This window comes from Macrobrachium rosenbergii, chromosome 16 (assembly GCF_040412425.1).
Source record: "Macrobrachium rosenbergii isolate ZJJX-2024 chromosome 16, ASM4041242v1, whole genome shotgun sequence".
Lineage (NCBI taxonomy): Eukaryota > Metazoa > Arthropoda > Malacostraca > Decapoda > Palaemonidae > Macrobrachium > Macrobrachium rosenbergii.
In genome coordinates, this window is record NC_089756.1 from 55,777,673 (window position 1) to 55,803,806 (window position 26,134).

The 26,134-nt window shown below is 36.6% G+C and overlaps 1 protein-coding gene and 1 long non-coding RNA gene across 2 annotated transcripts; both read right to left on the reverse strand.

The window, feature by feature from the left end:
* Window positions 1-11,700: 11,700 nt before the first annotated feature.
* Window positions 11,701-12,864, reverse strand: LOC136846960 (piggyBac transposable element-derived protein 4-like). The gene has a single exon (XM_067118214.1). It carries the CDS (start codon window positions 12,862-12,864, stop codon window positions 11,701-11,703), a length of 1,164 nt encoding a protein of 387 aa, XP_066974315.1.
* Window positions 12,865-19,199: 6,335 nt separating this feature from the next.
* On the reverse strand, window positions 19,200-19,828 carry LOC136847036 (uncharacterized). Its single transcript, XR_010855597.1, has 2 exons — window positions 19,476-19,828; window positions 19,200-19,317 (listed from the first exon to the last, which is right to left on the reverse strand). It is a non-coding gene; the product is annotated as an uncharacterized lncRNA (long non-coding RNA).
* Between the last annotated feature and the right edge of the window lie 6,306 nt (window positions 19,829-26,134).

Sequence of the window (26,134 nt, forward strand, 5' to 3'; positions counted from 1 at the left end):
CATTACATGCTTGTTCATTTCTGATAACCTTTAGTAATTTGGTGAGTGTTGGATGGGTTACATTAATTCTCTTTTTAAAAGCCTGATGCCAGCCTTCAAGGGAATTGTTTGTTCTCGGTAAATTATCATTAACTCTAGTGTGAACAGACCACAAATCAACATCAAACAATGGTTTCCTCCTTCGACCTCGCTGGATTATCCCTAACCACGTACTTTCGAAGTAAACCAAAAAATCACTTAGTAATTCATCAGTTTCAGCATCTAAGGAATTCACCAATTCGTCAAATAAATCATGTACATCTGCAGGTGGGACGAAAGCAAATGCTTGTAACTGCTTGATGAAAAAAGCATTACTGGTTTCAACATACCACTGCTGTAGACCACAAGACTGGATATTCCGCCATAAACATTGGCCGAAATGAAAGAAACAGCCTGATATAGATGTATTAGGAAAGTTCTTTTAATGCTATTTATTGTTGCTCTTTTCGAAATCAACAGTTATTGAATCAGGCTCCTGAACACCTCTGCTTTTTAAAAATCCAAAAATTTCGTCATATGTTTTTTCTTCTTTGTTACTGGCAATACAATGCACCAATGGCAAGGTTTTACTTTTTAAAACAATGGCATGTATGGTATAAAGCTGTTTGCTTAAAGGAGCGGAGTCAAATGTGCCATCGGCAAACCATGCTTGTTTTTTAGATAATAATTTCAAGTTATTTTCTGTCGATAAAATTGTAACAGAGGTGGTTTCATAAAGACGAAAATTCTCGCCACGGATTGTCATGTCCAAGTCTTCACTTTCTTCATTCTTTCTTGCTCGCCTTCCTTACCATTCTTGTAAGTGTTTCTCTTTTAGGCATAGAACCAGCAATGCTGAGCGGCAGTTCTTCCAAGACATTATTTATTACACGGCTTGTTACCTCTTCTGTTTGTTCTGCTGTAGTCTTCATTTTATCCAAAGCTTTTAAAATGGTATTATGAGCACCGTCGCGTCGGGAGGATGTGAATGATCTGAAGCTTGTCCATGTTCGGTATCACTGATCGTTCTAATTCTACCATTGCACACTTTTCGTCGCTCACATCTCCAGTAAGTAGTTTCTTTAACAGTTTTATCGACAACGTATGAATATCCATGAATTCCATGGTTGAACTCGCAAAAAATAAATTCCATAGTCAAATTTGAATATAGGAAAAAAATGTAAATACAAAGCAGTATTAGTAAACTAGGTAACTGTTAATTAAACTAGCAGTTAAATAGTAATTATCGAATTACTGAAAAGTCAAACTTCATTGAAGAAAAAAATTTTAACTATCATTATTTTTGCTTATATTTATCTCTCGTAATCTTAGCAATATTCGGCATTTTGTCCGTTAAGCACGTTAAAACGAAGAAGACTTGATGTCTGTTCGGCATTGTGTCTGTTCGGTATTCTGTCCGTTCGGCTTCCTGGCTTCTGCATCTAGTCCTTCGACAAAAATGCATTCGGCATCCCGTCCGTGTACCTCTTACGAATCTAGAAATCCAGGAAATTAAATTATATATATATATATATATATATATATATATATATATATATATATATATATATATATATATATATATATATATATATATATATATATATATATATATATAATATATATATATATAATATATATATATATATATATATATATATATATATATATATATATATATATATATATATATATATATATATATATATATATATGAGTTACTTGCCGTTTCCTTTTTTGACAACATTCTTATTTTTAGTTTTTCAATTCACGGAACCGGAAGCCTTGTACACGTGTCCTTCAGTTTACGTACACAACCCTCATATTTTCGTCACCTTTAGGAAGAGCTCGATCTTGGACAACCAAGATCACGACACCGGTCATGCAGTTCGTAATTAAATGAAACTCGCAATCAGCAAACGACCTTTCAGTTCCCGGATATCATTGTTTGTTGCATCTGTCCCTCGCCATTGCAGCGCGATCTTGAACTTGAAATGCGTCAGCAAAGCGAGCTCTTCTTGTGGCCTCCGAGATAATAGTTATCGTATCGAAACTGGAAACAGTGCTGGTTTAGAATCGGATGGCTCCTCCGCACTCGAACACTTTTAGTGACGAATGATTATTGAAGAGTATTCAACTGCTCTTGGAAAGATTCATAAAGTAAGATTGGTTTAGTGATCTTAATAGCATCAGATTATTGTAATTTTTTTTGGTGTTCTTCATCGTTTTACATCAGGATTTTGTCCAACTGGAAGAAGTATCTTTTCATGGTACTGCACCTGGTACCAGTATCCAAAGATAAATTTTGGCTTTGATCTGAATTTCTTGACAACCATAGAAAAAATTATTCTGGTCTAGGCATACATTAGTTTGTATTTATATTCGTATGGATATGCTTTTTATATCATGTAAAATTTTTTGGCGAAGACTGAAAATATTTTTTATTCTATTCTAAAGGTCCATTTTTATATATGTAAAAACAAAACAAAATCTTTATATTCTGGAGTCGCTGATGGGAAACCAGAAAGGATGATTTTACGGAACTGGCATTCCTTTCAGAAAAGAAAGAATGACTATATTGTGTTTTGGGGAATGAGTTTCTCTCTCTCTCTCTCTCTCTCTCTCTCTCTCTCTCTCTCTCTCTCTCTCTCTCTCTCTCTCTGTCAGTCATCGGGTATAGCGCTGCCCATTCTGAAAACCATCTCTTAACACGAAAACTGGAATATCCCTTTGAATACGTTTGCTGGTTTCTTTTTTTTTTGGGGGGGGGCGCTTTGACAGCCCGTAAGTGTGAACATAGAGCGGAAAAATTCTCGGTTTGGAGTTGAGGTTAGTGTCAAGAGGAAAAGAATATCTTGAAATACCCAGACGCACATCCGCCATGTTGTTTGGAGATTTAGAGTTCAGAGCACTTGTCATGATTTTATTGAGGGTCATGATAACAATGACAGTAGGAATGGTAATGGTGATGAGTGGAAATGAACTGCAGCCGAAAAGTATTTTTCATCATTTAGATTTTAGATTATGAAGACGATGAAAGTAGCATGCTAATGACAGCCATTTTAATAGTGCTCACGCAGAGTAGCACTTTTAAGCTTAAATTTATTGTTGATAATGATGCTCGTGATAGCAGTGATAGTGAGTGGGGCGTGACGAGGGAAGTAGTTGTACTGCAGCCGTGATATTTTCAGGTTTACAGCAGCGATGGCCATTAGGATGATGATGGTCACGGTGTTGGTGGATATTCTGTAAACAGTAGTCCAATTTGGTTACGAAAGTTTTAACTTTTATTCGAAGTAATTTATCTAAACAGGATTAATGAACACTGTTTAAGTTTTTCAAGGCATTTCCAAGAGGCTGAGCAGTAGATTGAAACACACACACACGCACGCACACACACACACACACACACACACACACACATATATATATATATATATATATATATATATATATATATATATATATATATATATATATATATATATATATATATATATATATATATATATATTATATATGTATGTATATGTATGTATGTGTGTGTGTATATGTGTGTGTGTATGTGTGTGTGTGTGTGTGTGTGTTTGTGTGTTTGTGTGTGGGAAGTGAAGCGTGGATGTTGAACGCGAGTGAAAGGAAAGGTCTTGAATCTGCCGAAATAAACTTTTTGCTAAATATATCTATTCTTGTAGATTCATTTTCATACATATCTTACCTTCCCTCGGTTCTCTCCCTTTTTTCGTCTGGGGCACTTTCTCTGAAACTTTTCTTACGATAATAAATTCGGTAGAAAGATTTTGATTCTTAGAACTAGTTATTGATGTTGGTATGGTGCATTCACCTCAGTCTTGAGGCTCTGTCAGCACGCACCTTCATCTTCAGAGAAAAGGATAGTTCGATTTTGCTTGCAACCCCCTTTATCGTCCTTTATCAAACGTGGCCGAGCCATAGGTGAGGGGATACAAGGTGGAAGAAGAACAGGTGGAATCACGCGCAGCTCGAGACGAGTCAGTGGCGTCAAACGGAACCCAGAACTACTCACGGTCAAATATTACTGCAATGCATTTCTAGCCATAGGGCACTATTGCGTTGTTTTATAGTTCAATTAGTTCATTATTAAGTAGTTATAATATAATAAAATTATATTTCCCTTTACAGAAGAAAATATATAGTCGTATAGCCTACTGTAAATGAAATACGACCAAGATAAAATAATATATTACTTGAGTAAGAATAAGAAGAGAGACAGAGAGAGAGAGAGAGAATTCTGCCGTGAGTTTTACTTAACCTAATAAAAACCTAGGCCTATATCGATATATAATTTTATATATGCCTACTGAAAATCATGAAGGGTTTTGGCCATAATATTAGGCCCACTTACTATAGTTAATTCACTTTACCTACATATATCTGCCTGAAGGGCTCCCCTAAAAGGACTCCTATAATTGTCTACAAAAAAAAAAAAAATCTTTCTTTAATAGCCAAGTTCAGGGAGGCCTTTCAAGCGAGTTCTTCAGGAGGAGGAATCTAGCTTTAGTAATGTACTATTAACCCACGAAGTGACAAAAATACACACAGAGAGAGAGAGAGAGAGAGAGAGAGAGAGAGAGAGAGAGAGAGAATCTTGTCATAAATTTTCCTTGTCCCATAAAAAAATCTAGGCTAGACCTATGCGCTTATATGCTGTAAGCCTAGGTATTCTAGTTTATAGCAATGGGCCTAATAGCAACAAAGAGTTTACAAACAATATGAGAGAGTTGATAATAGGCTTAAGCAAAATCACTTTCATGAAAATTATGTCAATCATCAAGCAAAAGTGTTGCATAGATATAGGCTTATAAAATAAAATAATTATACAAAAAGAAGTCATACAAAGATCTAAATTGTAAGCTTTATAAACATGCCTTATAAATAGATTAATCAAAATATTTGTATTCAAAGTCAGCTGATAATAAACCAAACCATTTTCATATGAGAAATATTGAATTGGGTCTCTCTCTCTCTCTCTCTCTCTCTCTCTCTCTCTCTCTCTCTCTCTCTCTCTCTCTCTCTCTCTCTCTTACATAATTTTAATTCCAAAATAGGCTAAGCCAACTAAAATACTCTTCTATTGATATAGCAAAAAAACAATATACACCTGGAGTTATATCCTTTGTTGAGTATGCACGGCAGTATCTTTCAATATGTGTGTATTTTTAGAATGATAATCTAAAAGTATATGTCTATGGCTTTCTCCAATATTACCAGGGACAAAATGAATGGAGCATATTCTTGCATTCTTCACGTTGAAACCATCTTTTCTTTTGCACAGATTAACCCAAGTTTTGCAAAATGAAATGCCTTTTTCTTGGCGATGGCGATCATGATTATCGCAACCAAACACAGCACATACCACCATCTTTGTTATATCTTATCAGCTGATTGAAATGTTAAAAGATGGACGAATTCCCTCCAAAACAGTATGAGTCAGTGAACCTCTTGCCACTTACTCAGCTGGGTTCCAAGTGACGTCACTGCGCAGGAAAACGCAAAACTCGTTCTCTCACGAACTCACCTTACTCTTCTTCCACCTTGAGGGGATACTTGTTCAAAATTTCATCGTTTTCCCGAGTTTCCAAAAGTGCGGTTCGGAAATAGGCAGTGGCCGCCAAAGTTAGTAATTCAGGCGTTCCCCGAACTGATCTGTTTCGATGTCCCTCTGTATAAAAATCACCATTGCGGTCCTGTGTTTGATTTTTCTTCATGAATCCAAACTATTTTAGTCAGTTCGTTAGATAAACGTATCTCTTTTCAACTGAAAGTAATTTTCAACCATTCTCTTATTACCATGTAGATTACTGATGGAAGTAGCCACCTTAACGCGATGATTAGTTGATAAGAGAAATAGCTGATTGAAACTACAACCACCTGCTAATTTAGCATTCATGTCTCGACGGAGGCGAAGACCCTCAAAAGATGTAAATGGATTCTACGTCGATTGCAAGCATTGCATCGTGAACTGCAGTGCCTTAGTCAGTGCAGCTTTTAGGATTACGCAATGTTGCTAAGACTGTGTCAGGGTTGTTTTCTGGGTTACACTGCCTTAACAAGATAACGTGAGGGTTGCTTATCCTACGTTAGTTCATTCTGGGTCAGCGGCTTCATCTTTGGAGTCGAGTTGGAATGCCTTGAATACTTGGTCAAGATGCGTGGTTCTTAGGACTTTTGGGTCAATAAGCCCCTTCTAAAAAAAAAAGTGAAGATAGCATACAAAGATTTCCTAATATATTGAACAATGCAAAAAAAAAAAAAACCAAAAGAATAATCAGAATGCAGTATGAGTCTCTGAAGCAAACGTACATTGACTGTGTTTGGTTTTGTAAGTGCTCATTACTCAGGCACGATTGGTTTTGCAAAGAAAAAGGGTTGCGTTAAGATCTTTTGTTTATCTGCATGTTTGTTTTTAACGACTGCGTTTCAAACTGCATGTTGACGATACGTTCAAGATCTTTTAGGCAGCCAAAATGGCTAAAGATGCTTGCTCCACCGACGGGTATGTTGAACTTTTAGTTTTCATACGTGTCTGCAGAATGAGCAGACAGCTGAATTCCTGTCCAGCGTATGGTAGTTTGGTATGGAAGACAGATGCAGTAGAACACAAAAGCAAACGCAAGCTAAATTTTTTTTATTTGGATAGAACAGGCTATGAAATGAACGAGGACTTATAACATCATAAAATATCGAAAATTCCAGGCCTACTCAAAAGGTGTAGCAGAGCAAGAGCAAGCAAGTAATAACATCCAAAACCTGCAATTATAATATCAGGTAGACTAGAACATGAACGAAAGACTGTTCGGTAAGAATATTTTTTAGAAGGGATATCCCTCTGATACAGTCATTTGATCTCCTCGCAAGAACCATGAATGAGCAGTTGAGTAATGACCCTCTCGGATTTGAATGCTTCCATTAAAGTGACAAAGTATCGTTTGCCGACATTAAACCCGAAATTATTTATCTTTGTCTCAGTTAATGGTAGGATGATACCCACAGAGTCCTAATAAGCTAAAAACCAAGTGTAGCGTTCTTTCTCAAATGAAGTTAATTCGATTTTTAGATTGAAAACTTAGCAAGGCTTGTGATAAATATTTAGAGATTCCCGGACATTTTCTTTTGGCGGGACAGTAATTGCGTTCTTATTAAAGATAGGAATGCTGTATTTATGAAGCCAAGGAATGAAAGATGTGTTTTGAACTTTAACGGTTATCTTTGATGTCAGAATGAGGGATGAGTCCAAGCGTAATAAAATTCTGATATTTAATTACTTCCTTTGATCTTTCTTCCTTTCTGCTTCCTTGACGAGTGTCAGGTTGCTTGGAAGAATTACTCACATGGTTATAGTTAGTGAGCTCTTCCAATTGTCGACTGCTTCTTCAGATTTGTGGCTTACCATTATAACTATCATGCAACGTTCAAGATTCCGACAATGCCTAGTTCTAGAATGGTACGGTGCTATTACAGTAGGGAACCTCATGTTCACTCACTGCCACCAAAGCCGCGGCCATTGAGTCTGAAGGTTTCATTATCGTGCCATGGAAACGTACCAGTCGAAATGCGGCACGATAATAAAACCTTCAGACTCGCTGGCCTTGGCTATAATGGTATACATTCAGTCGTTACTTACAGTTGCGCGTTCAGTGGCTGTTGTGGGACCGAAGATGAATTACCTTTTGTTATTAAGAAGTTCAATTATAAGTTAGAATTACTAAAGAAGGCCTGATGAGTAATGTAATCCGAGAGCCTTGAAGCAACCTCCAACACTGATTAGAAGAAAACATGAAAAGGAATACATATTTCCTTATAGACATCATCAGATATGCATGCGTGTTTGTTTGTGACTTCATATGCAATGGTTGAGCTTGCATGTAAGGTCAGCCTCAAGGGTACAGAAATCCAAAAACGTAGCAAAACGCTGGTGTATGTCTCCTACTGGAATCTGATAAGAATTGTATGTTGATAGGCTTGCACAGTTTAGAGAGAGAGAGAATTATAACTCCGAGTCTTGAATTGGGGGTTATAAAAAGAAAAGAAAGTCCAATCAATTATTTTTCACACCTTTCATTCCTACCAACAGGTCAGTTCTCTCCATCCATGATGTTTATCATCGGACTAGCCCATCGTGAAAAAAATCCCCAGTACATCTTGAGCTTTACAAAATGCATTATATCGCGTACACTCAGCAGTTGTACGTGATAGGTGAGACGTATTAGGTGAGGGAAAACCATACGGAACGACTTTTTTTTTTTTTTTCTTAGGGTAATGAAAATGTCAAGATTCGGTCTTCAGAGGATTTGCAACTTTTCTTAACTGACGAGAGTAGAGACGGACAAAATGACTTATCAAACTTTAGAAAGTAATTTATTAGCTCAACATTTTGTAGATAATGATATCTGATAAGTCACAGTTATTCCTTCATTGTCCTCGTTTAGGGTTTAATACATATATACATATATATATATATATATATATATATATATATATATATATATATATATATATATATATCGAAGTATATGATCATAACAAGTTAGTAAAGTAGAACATCAACATCATCTATGAACTAACTGGAAAGTGAGATACAAGTTAATATGAAAGAGATAAAGTTGTTGGTATCAGTCCTCCCACAGGCTGTTGCCTCTCGGATGGATGTCAGCCAGGTAACCCCAACCCTGCACCATGTCGTCACTCATGACAGTAACCATCCGGTAGACAGTGTTACTATCCGCTCCTTGATGGGGAGCGAACGCTGGTCCCCGAGATTACGAGGCCAACACGTCACTAACTGCACTAGCCAGACCGCTAAATAAGATAAATAACAAGAACATGGCATTCACAATGGACGTTAAAGACTGAAGCAATTTAAAGGAATATTCACATACAGTAGGTAGAAACATTTTAAAAACTACACTGTAAATAACATACGAGAAAACACACACACATATATATAAATATATATATAAATATATATATATATATATATATATATATATATATATATATATATATATATATATATATATATATATATATATATATATATATATATATATATATAAATATATATATATATACATACATACACCAGCGTGTTTTCCCCAACTTCCCGACTCAGCAATGACCCAATTGACATCATTTCATTCGAATTATCCCTTCTGAGTGTATAAGATAGAAATAATGAACACACAGTCACGTGTGGAACAGAAATAAATTTCTGACTCACATCAGGATCGAACCCAGGTCTTTCAATTGAAAGGCAAGGGCGCTGCCCACTAGGCCATACAAGTCATAAAAGAAGTTGGAACCTGAAGGCGACTGCACCCAAGGAATTACCTGGGTTCGATCCTAATGTGAGTCAGAAATTCATTTCTGTTCCACACATGATTGTGCGTTGATTATTTCTATCTTATTCACTCAGAAGGGATAATATATTATATATATATATATATATATATATATATATATATATATATATATATATATATATATATATATATATATATATATATATATTATATATATATATATATATATATATATATATATATATATTATATTTATATATATATATATATATATATATATATATATATATATATATATATATATATATATATATATATATATATATATATATATATATATATATATATATATATATATATTATATATATATATATATATATATATATATATATATATATATATATATATATATATATATATAATATGGGGCCTTTGACGACCACAAGTGATCTCACCCTTGGGCATCATTGCTAACAGAGCGTCATCGAATGGGGGTTTATTTTTACCAGGGGTGGACCCTTCCCCATTCTCAGCTCCATCAACTAGCCAAGATAGATGAAATCCTCAGTGTTATGACCCTATATATCTTGTAACGCCTCCAGATCATTCTGCTCGTTGTTGGAAACGTCTGATTCCTTGATGAAATCCGCAATCCAATCATTCCTTCGCTATGGACAGGAAGCTTACAATCTCCAAATATTGCACGACTTCTAAGTACAGCGACTCCTGACGATGCCCTTCGACTAAGAACTTAGTGCCCCTAAGGCCACACTGGGATCAAACGCTTTGCATATATAAATGGCATTGAACTTGCGGGTTTTTACGCCGCGCCAGAGGTTGCCACTAGAGTATATGCAAGGATTTGATCCAGTATGCATTGCATAAAACCCATATTTTGCATATATAAAAGGCATGAAACTTACGGGTTTTTACGCCGCTCCAGAGGTTGCCTCTGCAGTATATGCAAGTATGGGATCCAATATGCAATGCATAACCCAGTTCACATATGAAGTAGGCATGAAACTTACGGGTTCTTACACCGCGCCAGTGGTTGCCTTCCACGCATATGTGATTGGGCATTGATACCCCATTCCCAAGGGTATCACGTGGCAGAGGAGGGGGTGCACAACAATCCTGTCTCCGGGCACTAGCCGCCAGCCCCACCAGCCGCTGTGGTGTCTCCATCGCGCAGAGGTGCTTCCACAACCATATCCAGGATTGATTTCCATCACAAAACTCAGCTCATTCCTGTTCCCAGCATCGTAGATATCGTGGCTTCTTTCTTCGGCAAGCAAACCACCAGTTTTCATCTGAAAGCAGAATCATCTTTACGCGCCATTCACGTGACGGCGTTGATCTTGTACAGCCTCCAAACCATTTCAGAATCTCGCTCCAGTGTTCGTAGTTTGGCTGCAGATTCCAGCTTCATTTTCTGATGCGTTTTCTTTCTATTTAGGGGCTTCGTATTTGATGGAGTTTTAGTCGGGTCTTTTGAGTGCCTCTTGGTGCCAGTTGAAGGTCGTTGCAATGCCATTATTTGGCGAATTCTTCCTCGATGCTGTCCATTTGTCGGTAGAGGGCTTTGCAATTGATGTGGGGCTTCCTGAGACATCGAGTTTTATCCAGAGCCTTTTTTTCCTCAGCTTTCCTCTCTGATGTAGGCTGTTCTTGAGGCACCATTTTAATCTTATTCTTCTCTCTTCTGCACGCTTCCTTTTTCTTACGTATCAGATTGTTGCCCTTCATTTCTTTACTTGTTTTTTCTCCTTTAAGAATTTTGACTTTCGTTTCCAAGGATCTGATCTTCGTACCCTTGGCCAAGGTCTCTTCTTGGAGTCGTTCGAGTTCCAAGGTCGTCTCCATCTTTTCGAACTCCATCGTCTCTAGTTCTTCCTTCGCCTCAGCCAGTTCGAATTCTAGCTGAACTCTCCTCGTCATTTCGTTCAGCTTTCCATTGGCCCTCGGTTTTTCTGCTACAACAGTCTTAGATTCTTTAACACGTTAACCGCCATGTGAACCACCGGTGGTACATTGTGAATAAGACATAAACGCCACATGTACCACCAGTGGTTCAATTTTGATTTTTTTACTTTTTTCATTTTTATTTAGATAAATTAGTAAAAAGGGTTATAAATACCATAGTCTGCATGCAAATCAAAGTTTATTAATTGAATTTTATAAAAGTGAAAAAAATAAAAGCAATTCTTTTAATTATAATGGAAAAAATAATAGGCATTTTTCATGATAGCACATTCACATAAAAAAATTATGCAAAAGCTCCATATCTGAAACTTTTCAGTATATAGATATATATAGCATTTCATATGCACCAAAGAAACATTAGTACTCCTTTGAATGAAGTCTTTCAAAGCATGATGGGCATAAATGAGGCTTGCCTTCACATTGACCACACACTGTCTTTACTCTTCTTGCTTTGCGTGCTGCGATTTGGCTTCCTTCATTCTTACTAAGTAACTCATAGCAACCTCTGCATCTTTTTCTCACATCTCTACATTTTCCATCTAACTCAACTAAAACATGAAGTGACCTTTTCCCCCCAATGGGTGAAAAATCCTTTCCAATCTTTATGTCTTCAGTTGGTTTACCTGTCAAAAGTGACAGTACTACAGATTCTCTAAATTTCTTTATTGAAATTGGTTTGTTTGTGTGAAACTTGTTGAAGAGAATATATGAATTTACTATAGCTGTCCCAAGAAGAAGCTCAAAAGCTGCTTTCTTGTACCACTTCTTAACTTTTCTGAGGGGTGAGTAATATGAGGCCATCTGGTCAGAGTAGTCCACTCCTTTTTTGGCTGCATTATAATCCAAGATACATTGCGGCTTTTCTCTCTCTACACCACGTTTTATTTTACCAGTTTTGACTAATTCTTTGGTATATTCAGGGACAGTTGTTAGCATAAGAACATCACGTTGATCCTTCCACTTTATAACTTTTATGCCTTCAGAATTCTGCTGTGCTGCTACTTCACCTTTTTTCAGTTTTTTGCGTGTCACAGATTTTGGAACATACTTTCTGTTCACTCTCAGTGTTCCACAGACATAAGTTGATTTTCCTAAAAGGTACCTAGACAATGGCACTGAAGAATAGAAATTGTCTATATAAAGTGTTCTACCTTCACTAAGAAGTCCATCCATTAGTGCCCGAGTTATATACTCTGCATGCTCTATTCCTGGAGCATTATCACCTTTCCCTTTGTAAATCATGAATTCCCAAGTATATCCATCCACTGAGCACAATTTATAGACTTTCAATCCATATTTGTGACTTTTACTTGGATTATATTGCCGTAATATTGTTCGACCTCTAAATAAAACCATACTTTCATCTATTACAACCTTCTCACCAGGTGTGAATTTTTTAAAGTTTCTTGACAAAAGCTGAATCAGTGGCCGCAGTTTGAAAAGTCTATCACTTCCATCTGAGCGACTATTATCTGCAAAGTGTATAAATCGTAGGATCAGCTCAAATTTATTCCTAGCCATGGTTGTCTTTATAAGATCAACTCCATACATTTTGCTCCTACTACCCAGTAGCTCTCAAAAGTTGGCTGCTTATTCAGACCCATGAGAATAAAGATACCAAAGAACTTTTCAATGTCTTGTTTGGTTACTGGTTTCCAAGCTTTCATCTTAGAGTGCCTAGTAATAGGCTTCATTGCTGCAGTAGTATCATAAAATCTATTAGTTTCAATTACTATCAAATCAAAGATCTCATCAGTAACAAATAATTTATACACATCAAGTGGAAGAACTTCTCCGTCTGAAGTAGATGGCAAAGTGTAATGTTTCTCTTCTCTAGCTGTACATAGGAAGTTTCTAGGGAGAGCAACGGTATCCTGCCAGTCAGAGTTTCCATTTGCTTGAGATAATTGTTGTTGAATATCTGTCACATTAGATGTTGAAGGCAATATATTTTCATCCTCTGTACCATCATCATCCGTTGCTGGCAAAATGCTGTCATCTCCTGTACCATCATCTTCTGATTCGCTGTAGCTGCTACTTTCTTCATCATCGAAATTTGGATCAGAGTCACTTAGGGAGAATTTGAAATTTCATCATTGCTGTAATCATCATCATCATCATCTGACGGTGGTTCTGCATACCCATAAAAGCTACTAGCATCCATTGCGTTCCTAAAGAAGAAATATATATATATATATATATATATATATATATATATATATATATATATATATATATATATATATATATATATATATATATATATATATATACAGTATATATATATATATATATATATATATATATATATATATATATATACACAGTATATTACAACGCAAAGACAAATGACATTTTGTTTTATAAGAAACAGTGTCTGTATACTTTAGTGAATAATCATTGCAAAGAAAAGAATAGTAAATAAATAAAGATAAAAAATAAAATAAATCAAAGAATAATATACGTATTTAGGTTTCTATAGATCATGATCTCATGTGAATGTAAATCACTTGTAGGCCTAAATGAGAGAAGTAATCCAAATATCACAGAGAGAGAGAGAGAGAGATACAAATCACATTTTATATATATAGCGTGAACCATCGGTGTACAATGAGACTGAGGAATGAACGGCATTTGACAAGCATCGCCAATTGAACCATCGGTGACCAATTTATCTATGATCCACCGATGGCGCATTTGGCGTCGGAGAAAAGAAAAAATGTATACATGTTGCCTTATGAACCACATGTGTCTCAAGGTTTTTACACTCTCTTACCCTTCTCCACTATCTTGCAGATAAACAACGTGTTCCCCTGTTCGCTGTGACAAACGTACTGAGAAGGATAGGACATTGTAGTTATGGCGGCAGGGAGAAATTGATGAATTGCCTTATGGCGGTTAACGTGTTTTAACAAACATATGACTTCCTTTTGTTTCTGGGTGCACTCATTTTGCAGTCGGAGGATCTCTCTATCCTTCTGCAAGTTCTGTTCTTTAAGCTTTTCCAGTTCTTCCTTTTTCTCTGCAATTTCTATTGTACATCGGTCGAGCTGTTCCAAATTTTCATGGGCCATCTGTTTCTGAGTGGTAAGGACTTGTAACTCGTCTTCCAAATCGTTGATCTTCAAGTTCTTGTTCTCGTTTTGCCTGTTCAGACTTTCAATGTGATTCTGCTTCCTACCATTCTCTTGTCGGAGTTTCTCCAAGTTCACGTTTAGCTTGTTTATTGTGACGTGCATTTCTCTTCTGCTAATTTCCGTTTGCTGTAGATCTCGATGCAAAGTCTCCTTCTCCATCTGCAGAACTACGACCGTGTTTTCCAAAATAATTAGCCTTTGGTCTTTCTCCTCCTCCTCCTTTATTTGCACTTCTGTTTCCTTCGCCTTTTCCGTCATTTCGTTTCTCAGTTTTCGCATTTCTGCGGACACTGAACATATTTGTCTTTCCTTTTCTTGATTGAGGCGTTCCAGGTCTCTCATGTTTTGTTCCCTCTTCAGTCCTTCTCCTGTCAGCCCCTCTACCTTCTTTTTTAATTCAATTATCAGGTGATCCTTCTGTAACCTCTCTTTCTTAAGCCTTAAAACGTTTTCATTTTCCCTAGTTACTTCTTCAACCTTTCGACTGATCTCTAGATGCAAAATTCGAACAGCTTGTTTTATTAAAGGCGAATGGAAAACGAAATGAATTTTAGAACATACCCCCCTTTTAGCTCTTTTTTTTTGGGGGGGGGAGGGTTGTTTTTTATTTCTTATTTTATTTTTGTTTTTTGGTTTATGGTTTTGGTTTTTTGGTTTGGAATATACTTATAAACAGAAAGTGTCTGTTTTTACAACCTAATGCCTATATGTTGCAGTTGCACAGTAATATTTTTAGGTGATTTTTAAAGTGATTTTGAAAATCATTTATATTTACAGTTGATTTTCGTGATTTTGATTGATTTTGATTTTGATTTAAGAATCAATGTTTTGGGGTGATTTTGATTTTGATTTCCAATTCTGACGGATCATAAGCCTTTGTTGGGTCTTTTTAATAAACCGGATCTCTCTCCAAAAAGAGCCTGGCGGTATTTGACAATCAGGGATTTTGATGCTAAGCTAAAGTGTATAGAGGGTAGACAGAATGTTGTAGCAGACGTCCTTAGTAGAAGTTTTTCTGACGAGGAAGGTACTCGTGTATGTTACGTATCGGAAGATAGCATAGATTGGGACATTAGTTTAGTAGAAGCGAAGCAAGATGAAGATGAAATTCTGAGAGACGCAAAGGCGTTTCTTAAAGGGGAATTAGTTAGGAAGCGTTATAAGTTGCCTTTTGCAGGGCTTGAATTAGAGGGTAATTTGTTAGTTAGGAAGATTAAATACAGAATGAGAAATAATGTACCTATGGTGTTAGACATTGTTCACAGTAGGTCTGGCAGTCCGCATTTGGGGGTTGAGAAAACATATCAAAATGTACGGGGACAATTCTTTTGGAAGAATATGCTTAGTTCGGTAGAAGACTTTGTGAGTTGTTCAGTTTGTAATGCCTGTAAGCCATCAAGAGTCATTTCTTGTAAACTGGCTTCATTCCCGATTCCTACCAGACCCACAGCAAGAGTCCACATGGACATTTTGAGCAATTTCTGTGAATCTAGCTATGGCCATAGGCACCTATTGGTGGTTGTTGACGAATTAACTAGGTTCGTAGAGATTTTCCCGTTGAAGCATAAAACAGCGGAAGAGGTGGCAGTCGCATTCTTTAATGGGTATATTTGCCGGCACGGGGCACCAGAGGTTCTGATTACAGATAATGGGCGGGAATTTGTGAATCGGACTTTGCGATGTCTTGCGGATGTAGTGGGTATTAAGAAAGTCACTATTATCCCATATAGACCAGAAGCGAATGGCCTTTGTGAACGAGCAAATAGGAAAGTCATTGAAGCTCTTCGGACGACTGTGGGAAGTAATGATCCAAATTGGGATCGGTATCTTCCACACGTCCAACATAGTATTAATACTATGTGGAGCGATACCGTTGGAATGTCTCCCAATGAAGCGCTGCAATGTTTGGTAACCCAGCGCGGGGTGCGTTCGATTTGTTGCCCAGTCAGTCGGGTGACGATACGGCCAAGTCGCTTGTAGGTACCGTGAAAGAGAGATATGCGCACCTTGCTAAGGATCTTGAGATGAAAACGCGAAACATGGTAGATAGGAGCAATGCAAAGCCAGATAGAATTAAAGCGGCTGTTGGAGATAGGGTTTATGTGAAGATGAATGTCAGGAATCAGTTGAACTATAAGCTGGGTCCTAAATTTGAAGGTCCTTTTCGTGTTGTGGAAGCAAAGGAATCGTATGGGCTAATTCCTGGGATGTGATGTAGTTATGATCATTTCGTTTTCTTTTTTTCTGTCTTTTTTTAATGGGTTTTAAATGGGCGTAACTTGAAGTAATTTTTTTTTTAACTAGGGAGGACGTTAGTCCTTAGAGTTATACAAATCTTTAATTGTCCGAGTTCAGTTTTTTCTCGTATGTGTTGAATTACTTAGTTAAAATTATGTGCTGTAATACCGTAGAGTTTCTTAGATATATATGAATTTCTTTTTTATTTATTTATTTTTGTTGTTGTTGATAGATCGCATCTGCAGTTAGGGACTTCATTGTTCGCGTTTGGCGTTAGTAATTGGTTGTTTTGAGTTAATGGTTCGCATTCACATGACTGTGCGTTGTGACATGGGCCCATTTGGTAGCGAGGTTAGGCCCGTGTGTTATTATGTAAGAATATTATGATGCATAGTTGGCCTCTGACGCAATATCTTTGAATATAGAGTTACAGAATAAGGGTTTGTTACGTATGATTTTGTTTTTGGGTGGGTAATTAGTATATCGGACGGACTTTGTCTGATCTGTTACAGGTTTGGATAAGTCAGTGGGGTTTAGGATAAGATTAGGAAGACTTTAATACGGCTTCCAAGTTTGGGTATTTGGATTTTTCAGTTCTCTTTTTGAATTAAAGGGCTGTGCCATTGGTAATTGCAGTTGTCATGATCATAGGAGCGATTGCCAGTATGTCAATTGCTATTTGGCTGAAGAATTGAGCAGGTTTCAACTGTATTTGCTAACCAGGGTAAAACTTTCATGACTTTACGAGATATGTTACCTCTCAGATGTTTAGGATTGCTAAAATTCTGTTCTTAAAACAGATACTTCAGTATAAAGACTGCCCTTCGAACCAGGCGGTTAACACATACATGGAATTATATATATGTGTGTGTGTATATATATATATATATATATATATATATATATATATATATATATATATATATATATATATATATATACGTTTGTGTGTGCATGTGTGCGTGTGTGTAGGTTTGTTGGATGCTGCTACGAAAAAACTTTACTCGGAGAATGGAGTATCCAGCTCTGCGAAAGAGGTCGTTCTCTCCAGCTGCAAAAAATGTAGGCTCTCATATTGCTAATTGCAATAGCCCGGACCGTATACTTAAGGTCATTTATCATGCCCTTTCAGTATTAGAGACTGACCGGTCTTAAATTGGATTGCTTGAGTAATCTTTACTACCTGGTACCAGGTATAACTATGAGATTTCTGTCCAACCAATTTTGTCAGACTCTCCCTAAAGATACACTCGTACGATGAAACGGTTGGAGTGACTATGATACCCACTTTTTGTGCGCTTGCAAAAATTAAGGTTTCAAGAAATAAGTGTCAAATCATGGAATAATAGCAACCTTCTTAACCAGGCCCCACCCTCCTTCTTGCAGGTGTAATTACAGTCTTCTACCCATCGACGGTACTATAGTACCTCACTATGACGTTGCTTTAGTCGACGAAGTATTGTTGGTCACTTGTCTGCAGTTACAACGTCATTGGCCTACTTAAATTAGCCATGAAAAATTTCTTTGCGTGCCTCTTACAAAGATATTAATGAAGCTCCAATTCTCCATTCTTGGAAAATTTGAGTATCTCCACAAATGGAAAAATTAATCATACCAGAGATGAGACTCAAGAGAAGGTGTCCCTATCGGAAACCATGTGAAATGTTCAGCATTTTCTAGTCGACGGTCCAGCCTTGATTTTGGCACTACCGGAGGTGGCCAATTCCTAGTAATGTCATTTTATTTGCTGTGCCCATAGCTGTACATTTCAGTGTGATATCCATTTCAGATAGGCAGCTTAACCACATTTTATGGTACTTTTTATTTCTTTCTATTAAAGCCCTCATGTGACGTAGAAAATGGCTGATACCTAAAGCTACCACATTATTATTATTATTATTATTATTATTATTATTATTATTATTATTATTATTATTATTATTATTATTATTATTATTATTATTATTATTATTCAGAAGCTGAAACCTATTCATATGGAGCAAGCCAACGGGGCCATTGACTTGAAATTCAAGCTTTCAAAGAATATTGTGTTCATTAGGAAGAAGTAAGAGGAGGTAAAGGGAAATACAGAAAGAAGAGATCTCATTTATTAAAAAAGAAAAAAATGAATTAATAGATTAATAAATATTTAAATAATAAATAGATAAAAATGTATTAAAATGCCAGGAGAATAGTATTAGGGTAGTAATGGAAAGCTATTGCGTTAAAATGTTATCTCGACACGAGTGTTCTCAGAATACCTAGAGTAAGGGAAAGAAGAGTTCTGGGCCCAGTTAATGCATTATAGGTGACCTTTCATCGCTGATTTTCTCATGTATCAAATTTAGACTCCATGGAAACCCGGTGCATCTAGCTTTTCCTATTTCTGAACAGAGATATTTACTGGATATTTTCAAAACCAGCGGAAGGAAAGATATTCACCTTAGAGTGTCCTTGTGGTGGACAGTACGTGGCTCTGTATTTATTTGTTGATTTTAGCCCCGTTCAGTGTTAATTCTCAAATTGGGTATCAATAACATTCCATGGTCCTTTTGTAGTTACTTTATTATATAAACCATGAGCCATTAATTGAGTATAACTGAAACAAAAGAAAAACACTTTTAGGCTAATGCCTTCGAAGCTAGTATATCCACATGTAATACAAAACTGGTAGGATGCCATTGGCTATATCAAAGGTACAAATAAAAACATATCAAACAGGTACAAAAAAGACATAAGTAAATTAACATATCTTACCACAATTTTGGGGACTTAATCTCTTAGACATACAACATGATGAAATCCATGACAAACAAGTCACATTCATGTGCTTGAATCTGAGGCAGCAGTTGTTGTGATTGTTTATTTCTACCCAGCAGAGCGGGAAGTAACTCGTTCACCTTGGTAGAATGTATTTTTAGTATTGTTTCAAAACTCAGATATAACTGGGTATGCTAATGACAGTAACATAGAGGACCATGGAACACACGCGTCCATACACTTATGGGAGCATGTACAATCACTCAAAAAAGTTTTGCAACATGCTTCAAAACTTTTCGGACAACAGCTTATAATAGCGACATCTGGCGCTATTTGGCAACTCAGTTGGAAGCGCGTGAAACAGCTGAACACTAGTGGTGGGTCCGAGGAATTACCTGCAGTTTCCCTTAAACAGGGCTTTTTCTGATACTGCATACTGCTGTCATATTTTACTTAATTAAAGGATGTTACTATAATACTTCAGAGGTCATTGCTGTTCTTATGTTTTAATATTTTCATCTCCAACTGCCATCACTATCGTTGTTTTATCTCCTTCATATGTGTGAACTTTGTAGACATAGGCCTATGACTGTTACAAGTTGAACTATTAGTTTTATTAACATCAACAAATACAACTTTTGCAAAGATTTCCTTCACATTATTATTAATTAAATTTTTGAATGACTAATCCTATGTATATTGTGAACTAGTGAAACTTAATATAAAATATACTGAACTAGACTAACAGATTTCACGTCTATTTTTGTAATACATTGAATATAATTGCACACACACATACATACACACACACACACACATATATATATATATATATATATATATATATATATATATATATATATATATATATATATATATATATATATATATATATATATATATATATATATATATATATATATATGAGCCTCGATGGCTCAGTCGGTTACAGCAGCAGCTTGGACTTCGTAGAGGTCTGTGGCGCGGGTTCAAACTGCAGCCGACTGATCAGAGAGGCAGACACTTTGCTCCGTGTAGACATCCCGGGATTATATATGTAATCAACGGATAGGTTTGCTTAAAAGCAAATGGATGTTACAGACTAAATACACACACAAAAAAAAAGCCACTACAACACCTTTCTAAAAACATAACAAACATCTCACACGTCTTGAACTCTCGCCATACCCGCGCAATAACTTCTCGCTGCTGGGAAGAAAGAAAGGGCGTTGGGTCGGGTATGATACATGAAACATACGCTACCGGGGTCTAAGCAATGTTAGGCAGGGCAGCCGATCGAGACCACAGGTCTACCCCAAAGCCAAATCAAAAAGTCCTTCAAAAGAAGGCATCGTGCTTACCCCATACAAAAATGGGAAAAAAAGCACGTTATCATGTGTAAGTTCTCGTTTCTTTCATTGCTACTTAGGCCTATCATTTTGATGCCTCTTATGAAGTTAACTGAATATATAACACCTATTTTTGTATTTCTTATTATCTAAGTTTCTAAAGAATTAAAATTAGCTAGAAGTTCAACATTAATTTAGTTAATGCTAGATGCCAGCAGTGAAGAAGACTACCATGCTCATCAGTGGAGAATGTCTCTCCTCATCGCAAGAGATGACTCATACAGAAATCATCGGCCACTGGATTTTATTATAACGCAAACCCTAGCCTTTATTCTTTGTGTTTCGCTGATATGAAGTGTTTCTTGGCAGGAGTATGATGAAATAATATCTTGGTCTCTTGTAGCCTGTTACGGATGGTTTGAGCAGCAACTTGAAGGGAGAGCGTAATGTTCTCTCTTTATAGCAACATCGGTTGTCAGGGGGGAGTTAGGCGGAGCTCCTTCAGTGATCATCCGATGATGATCCTTAACAGTAGTGCAACAGTGGTGTTGTCCTCCAGTTTTTACAATGAATTTATCATGTTTCCTCGTTCTCTCTGTTGTTGTATCCCTCTATACATGGTTGTTTTATTTACGCTAAGCTGCCGAGCAATATCTACGATAGAAACATTAGTCTTATGCAAGCTAATGATTGCGGTGCGGCTTAGTCTGTTGCCCATCTTATCGGTGCAAGTGACGAGACAGTTTAAACTTTTCCTGCCCGAATGTGGAGTCACACGATAACATAGGGCGTTATGAGATTTTTTCATTTTTTGTTTTTGACAACGATAATGGTTGAATTCTTTCTTTCTTTATTTATATATAATTTCATTGATGGTTATTCAGTATTATTTTATTAGTCAATAAGCTTTTATCTGGATTCAAAATATAGTTTCTTCTTTGACTCTTTTGCCCAATCATCTGAAGTGAAATTTTTCAAAATGTTTCGTCATTTTTCGTAATATGAATTTTTCACTCACCATTCTTTTTTATATTGTTAACCATATGATTAATAACCAAAATCGAATAAGAAAATTACATTCCTTCTGTTAGGTGAACGAAAACTTCTGGAACATGTTGCAAAACATTTTTGAGTGACTGTACATTTATGCATTTGTATGCTTGAGTGCACAGTTGTACTGGATTGTGTGTATGCGTATACTTGTGACGGAGAGAGTGCACATGAACTGTACATATTGTACCGAATATTCAGTAGACTTACATGAACACAATTAGCAAGAACTGAGGCAAATAAAACCGTGGCGTCTTCTCTGAGCTTTGGAATTCTTTCATCGATTGCACGTCCTTTGATTCTTACGTTCCTCCGCCTTTCAGGAGGCGACTTATTCGTTATCTTTAGCCTTGGATCCTGCCTTTTTTTTTTTGCCACTTTTTCTTTTCTTCTCTCTCTTTTCTGTTGGCCATCCTTTGAGGAGATCAGGCACAAAATTTGTGCAAAGTAAGAAGGATTCAGCGTGAACAACGAACGCATTTCTCCTCCCGACCATGGTTCGAAGCCTGGCGGGGAACCGGAAAATTCCTCATTCTTATTTATTATGTGGATTTTTAAAGGGTCTCGGTGGAGATCGTATCCCAAAACAGCATTTCCATCTATTTCCGTAGATCTATTCTAAGAGGTATCTGGCTCATGTATGCATCATCTCCCTAATATTGTGCACTGCCGAGAAATCTTAACCGCCTGGCTCAATTTTTTTTCTTATAAAACCTCATTTATTGTAGATCCAGAAATGTAAAATTCCTAATCTTGGTCTCAGTATCTGGCGACAAATTGCCTTTCTGTGACACAGAAAGGCAATTTGTCTCCAGATACTGAGACCAAGATTAGAATTTTACATTTCTGGATCTACAATAAATGAGGTTTTATAAAAAAAAATTTTAGCCAGGCGGTCAAGATTTCTCGGCAGTGCACAATATTAGGGAGATGATGCATACAATTAGGAGTAGACTGTGATACAGTTAAAGCATGAATAAGGAAACTTCGTACTTTTTCTAATTTAATATATATATATATATATATATATATATATATATATATATATATATATATATATATATATATGTATATATATGTATTGCTACATAATGGTGTAGTCACATTTAAGGAAGATTTTTAGTTTCGTTATTGTATTTAATTTGGCGGTTAGGCATGCTATCTCACTGTGCGGAGATGAATTAAGGTCAGATTTCTGCGTGCTTCTGCTCCCAGGGTTCAATTTGAATTGTTCAAGGGTGCACCACCCCGTGACGCACTAGAAGAATTAATCTACTAATCAACTTGCACAATCACTACAGTACGCTTGGTAGGAACCCCACAATTCCCAAGACATAAGTCATTATTTAAACACTATATTTTCTTTCAGTCAATCAAACTCTCTATCAAACCTTTCTCGAATGTCTGCAGAGATGGAGTTTTTGATCCCCCTAGATTCCAAACTATTTCGTTTATGACACTGAGGACCCGAGTGAGAATTCAACACTGTTTTTACATCATTCTCTCTGCTTTCAAAGATAAGGAACGCCAGTCCAAGGCTCAGAAGTGAGGGTTCAGGATCCAACAAGGACTTGAATAATACCGTTGAATGCCTCACTTTCATAATTTTATTCACAAAATTCAACACAGAATGATAATTTTCTTTGCAGTAATAACAAGAAAACATAAGAAGCAGTGATACAAAACAAAAGGAATTAAAAATAAGTAATAAAAATAAAACACAAAATAATATACAAGTGATGGAAATAAAGAAAAGGTGAAACTTACTCCTTCCTGAATATTATTCACTGTATAATGTTAACCACTAAGTCAAACATAGATTCTTAATAAATAAAAACTAACCAAATTTAGCACAGCACATTCGTACACGGTGAGACTGGAATTCCTTGTGGTACTCTACTTCAAAATAACTAAACGCAATCCCGGAAGCCTCCTGAAGGAATTAGCTTCATTTCAGACAAGACAGTGACAATAAAGTAAAAAGATGAAACTCCAACATTGCATATTAGTCTCTCTCTCTCTCTCTCTCTCTCTCTCTCTCTCTCTCTCTCTCTCTCTCTCTCTCTCTCTAACGGAAAATAAGACAAACTCCAACTTGACACACAAGAGCGCGTTGCACACAACTACAGAGAGGTTCACGTTAAAGAACAGATTGCCACATTTTATATTAAAGACTAGAGTAGCATTACGTTTATACCAAAAACTATATATTACCTTCTATAGAAAGTACCCTGTTGGGGGTTAGTGTCGGCATTAAGGATCTCTGCAGTGTCCCTTCGGCCACTAGCTGCAACCCCTTTCATTCCTTTTACTGCACCTGTTTTCATATTCTCTTTCTTCCATCTTACTTTCCACCTTCCGACAAGTGATTCATAGTTACACCTTTCAAACCTTTTTATTGTCAATTTCCGTTTCAGCGCTGAATGACCTCATAGGTCCCAGCGCTTGGCCTTTGGTCTAAAACTCTAAATTTTATTCTATTCTATTTTATAGAAAATAGACAACTCTGAGGGACGAACTCAAGTGAGGTTACATTACTCTAGACTTTCAAGTCACAGAACTCAGTTGCAATATGTAAATACAGTGATAAATCGACACAGCAATGCAGGCATACTTTTGGGATTCTGTTACTGGTCTCACTTTCATCTTTTGTCCAGAGACTTTATTTTAGTCAGGCACGCAACAGCCTCTTGTTAAGAGGCATAATCCTTAACCTAGACAGTTACATTAAAATATCTGCTTAAGACACGCAAAACTAACTGACTAAAACATCTGCTTAACAGCACAGAAGTGAACTGATTGATAGCTTTATAGATTAACACTTCCAGCAACTCGCCGTTACTCGGAATAAACACATTGGAAGGGTGGGCAGAGCTCTCGGCTGGCACGCTGGTGGCCCAGCGTTCGACTCTCCGACCGGCCAGTGAAGAATTAGAGGAATTTATTTCTGGTGATAGAAATTCATTTCTCGTCATAATGTGGTTCGGATTCCACAATAAGCCGTAGGTACCGTTGCTAGGTAACCAATTGGTTCTTAGCCACGTAAAATAAATCTAATCCTTCGGGCCAGCCATAGGAGAGCTGTTAACCAGCTCAGTGGTCTGGTTAAACTAAGATATACTTAACTTTTTTTGCTGATCAAGAATTTCAGTGGTAGTAATGATTCTCACATAGACAGTTCCAGTTCCTGGAGAATTTAATGCACATTGAGGGACTTTTTCTTGAATGCACAGTATGGGAAGTTTAACACACGTTCAGGGACTTCTTTAAGAAAATGCAAAACATGGAAGTTAAAAGTGACGTTCAAGGACTTCTTTGAAAATACAAAATATATATGGGAAATTTAATGGGACATTCAGTGACTTGCAATTTATAAGAGCTAGACAAGATTCTAACAATTCTTTCCATGAGCGTAATATTGAACAGTGAGCCCAAAATCGCTAAACTATTTTAATAACAATGGAATATTACTTCACAATAGTGGATTACTTCAACATTGATTCAGAACAGAAGCAGACATGTTACATGACTGTCAGAAACACATAACAGAAAGAACAGTGGATTATTTCTATATTGATTCAAAAAAGGCTGTGGAGTTTTACATCACTGGTAAAAACTTTTGAACATCAGTAGAACAATTCATCAATGATGAGAATCTCTTAACTACTTTACAGTAATGAAACTGAAGTTATTAAGGACACTTTAAGTACCTTTACATTGCTGAACTGACTCTCTCTAACTATCCCTTTTCTAACTGTGTAATTAGTACTAAACATGGCTCATTTTGGCAGGTTCTATGTTCTCCATTGTCTGTACGGGGATATTCTCAACGTCCAGCAGGGAATCATAGTTGAGAGGGAAGGGGTGTGGTTTTTGCGTATGCATTTCGGGTTGAGTTTGGACTTCTTTGCAAGTCTCTCGGGAAGCTCACTCTTGCATTTTAACTTCCGTACCGTCGCTTGGTACGCGTGATTACACCTAAAGTCGGAGTCTTTCCCGTAATACTCTCTGGCCAGCAACTGTCGATCACATCCTGTGCTTGCTGCCTTTTGGCATGTTCAAGCAGATGCAAATGAAGTCCTATAGAGAAAGGGCCAGTCATTAATGGAAATTATAATAAAAGGTGGGTTGGCCCATATAAGATATGAGTTCTTGATTGGTCAGATACTTCAGGATGGCCTTTGCAGGTAGGATGATTTTTCTGATGTTAGGTTTCTGGGGCATTTCCATGGGGGTATTGGAGTCAGTGGCCACGTG

Bases quoted from the DNA above. Each gene is read 5' to 3' on its own strand.
- LOC136846960 (XM_067118214.1), bottom strand. From the start codon at position 12,864: ATGGCTAGGAATAAATTTGAGCTGATCCTACGATTTATACACTTTGCA.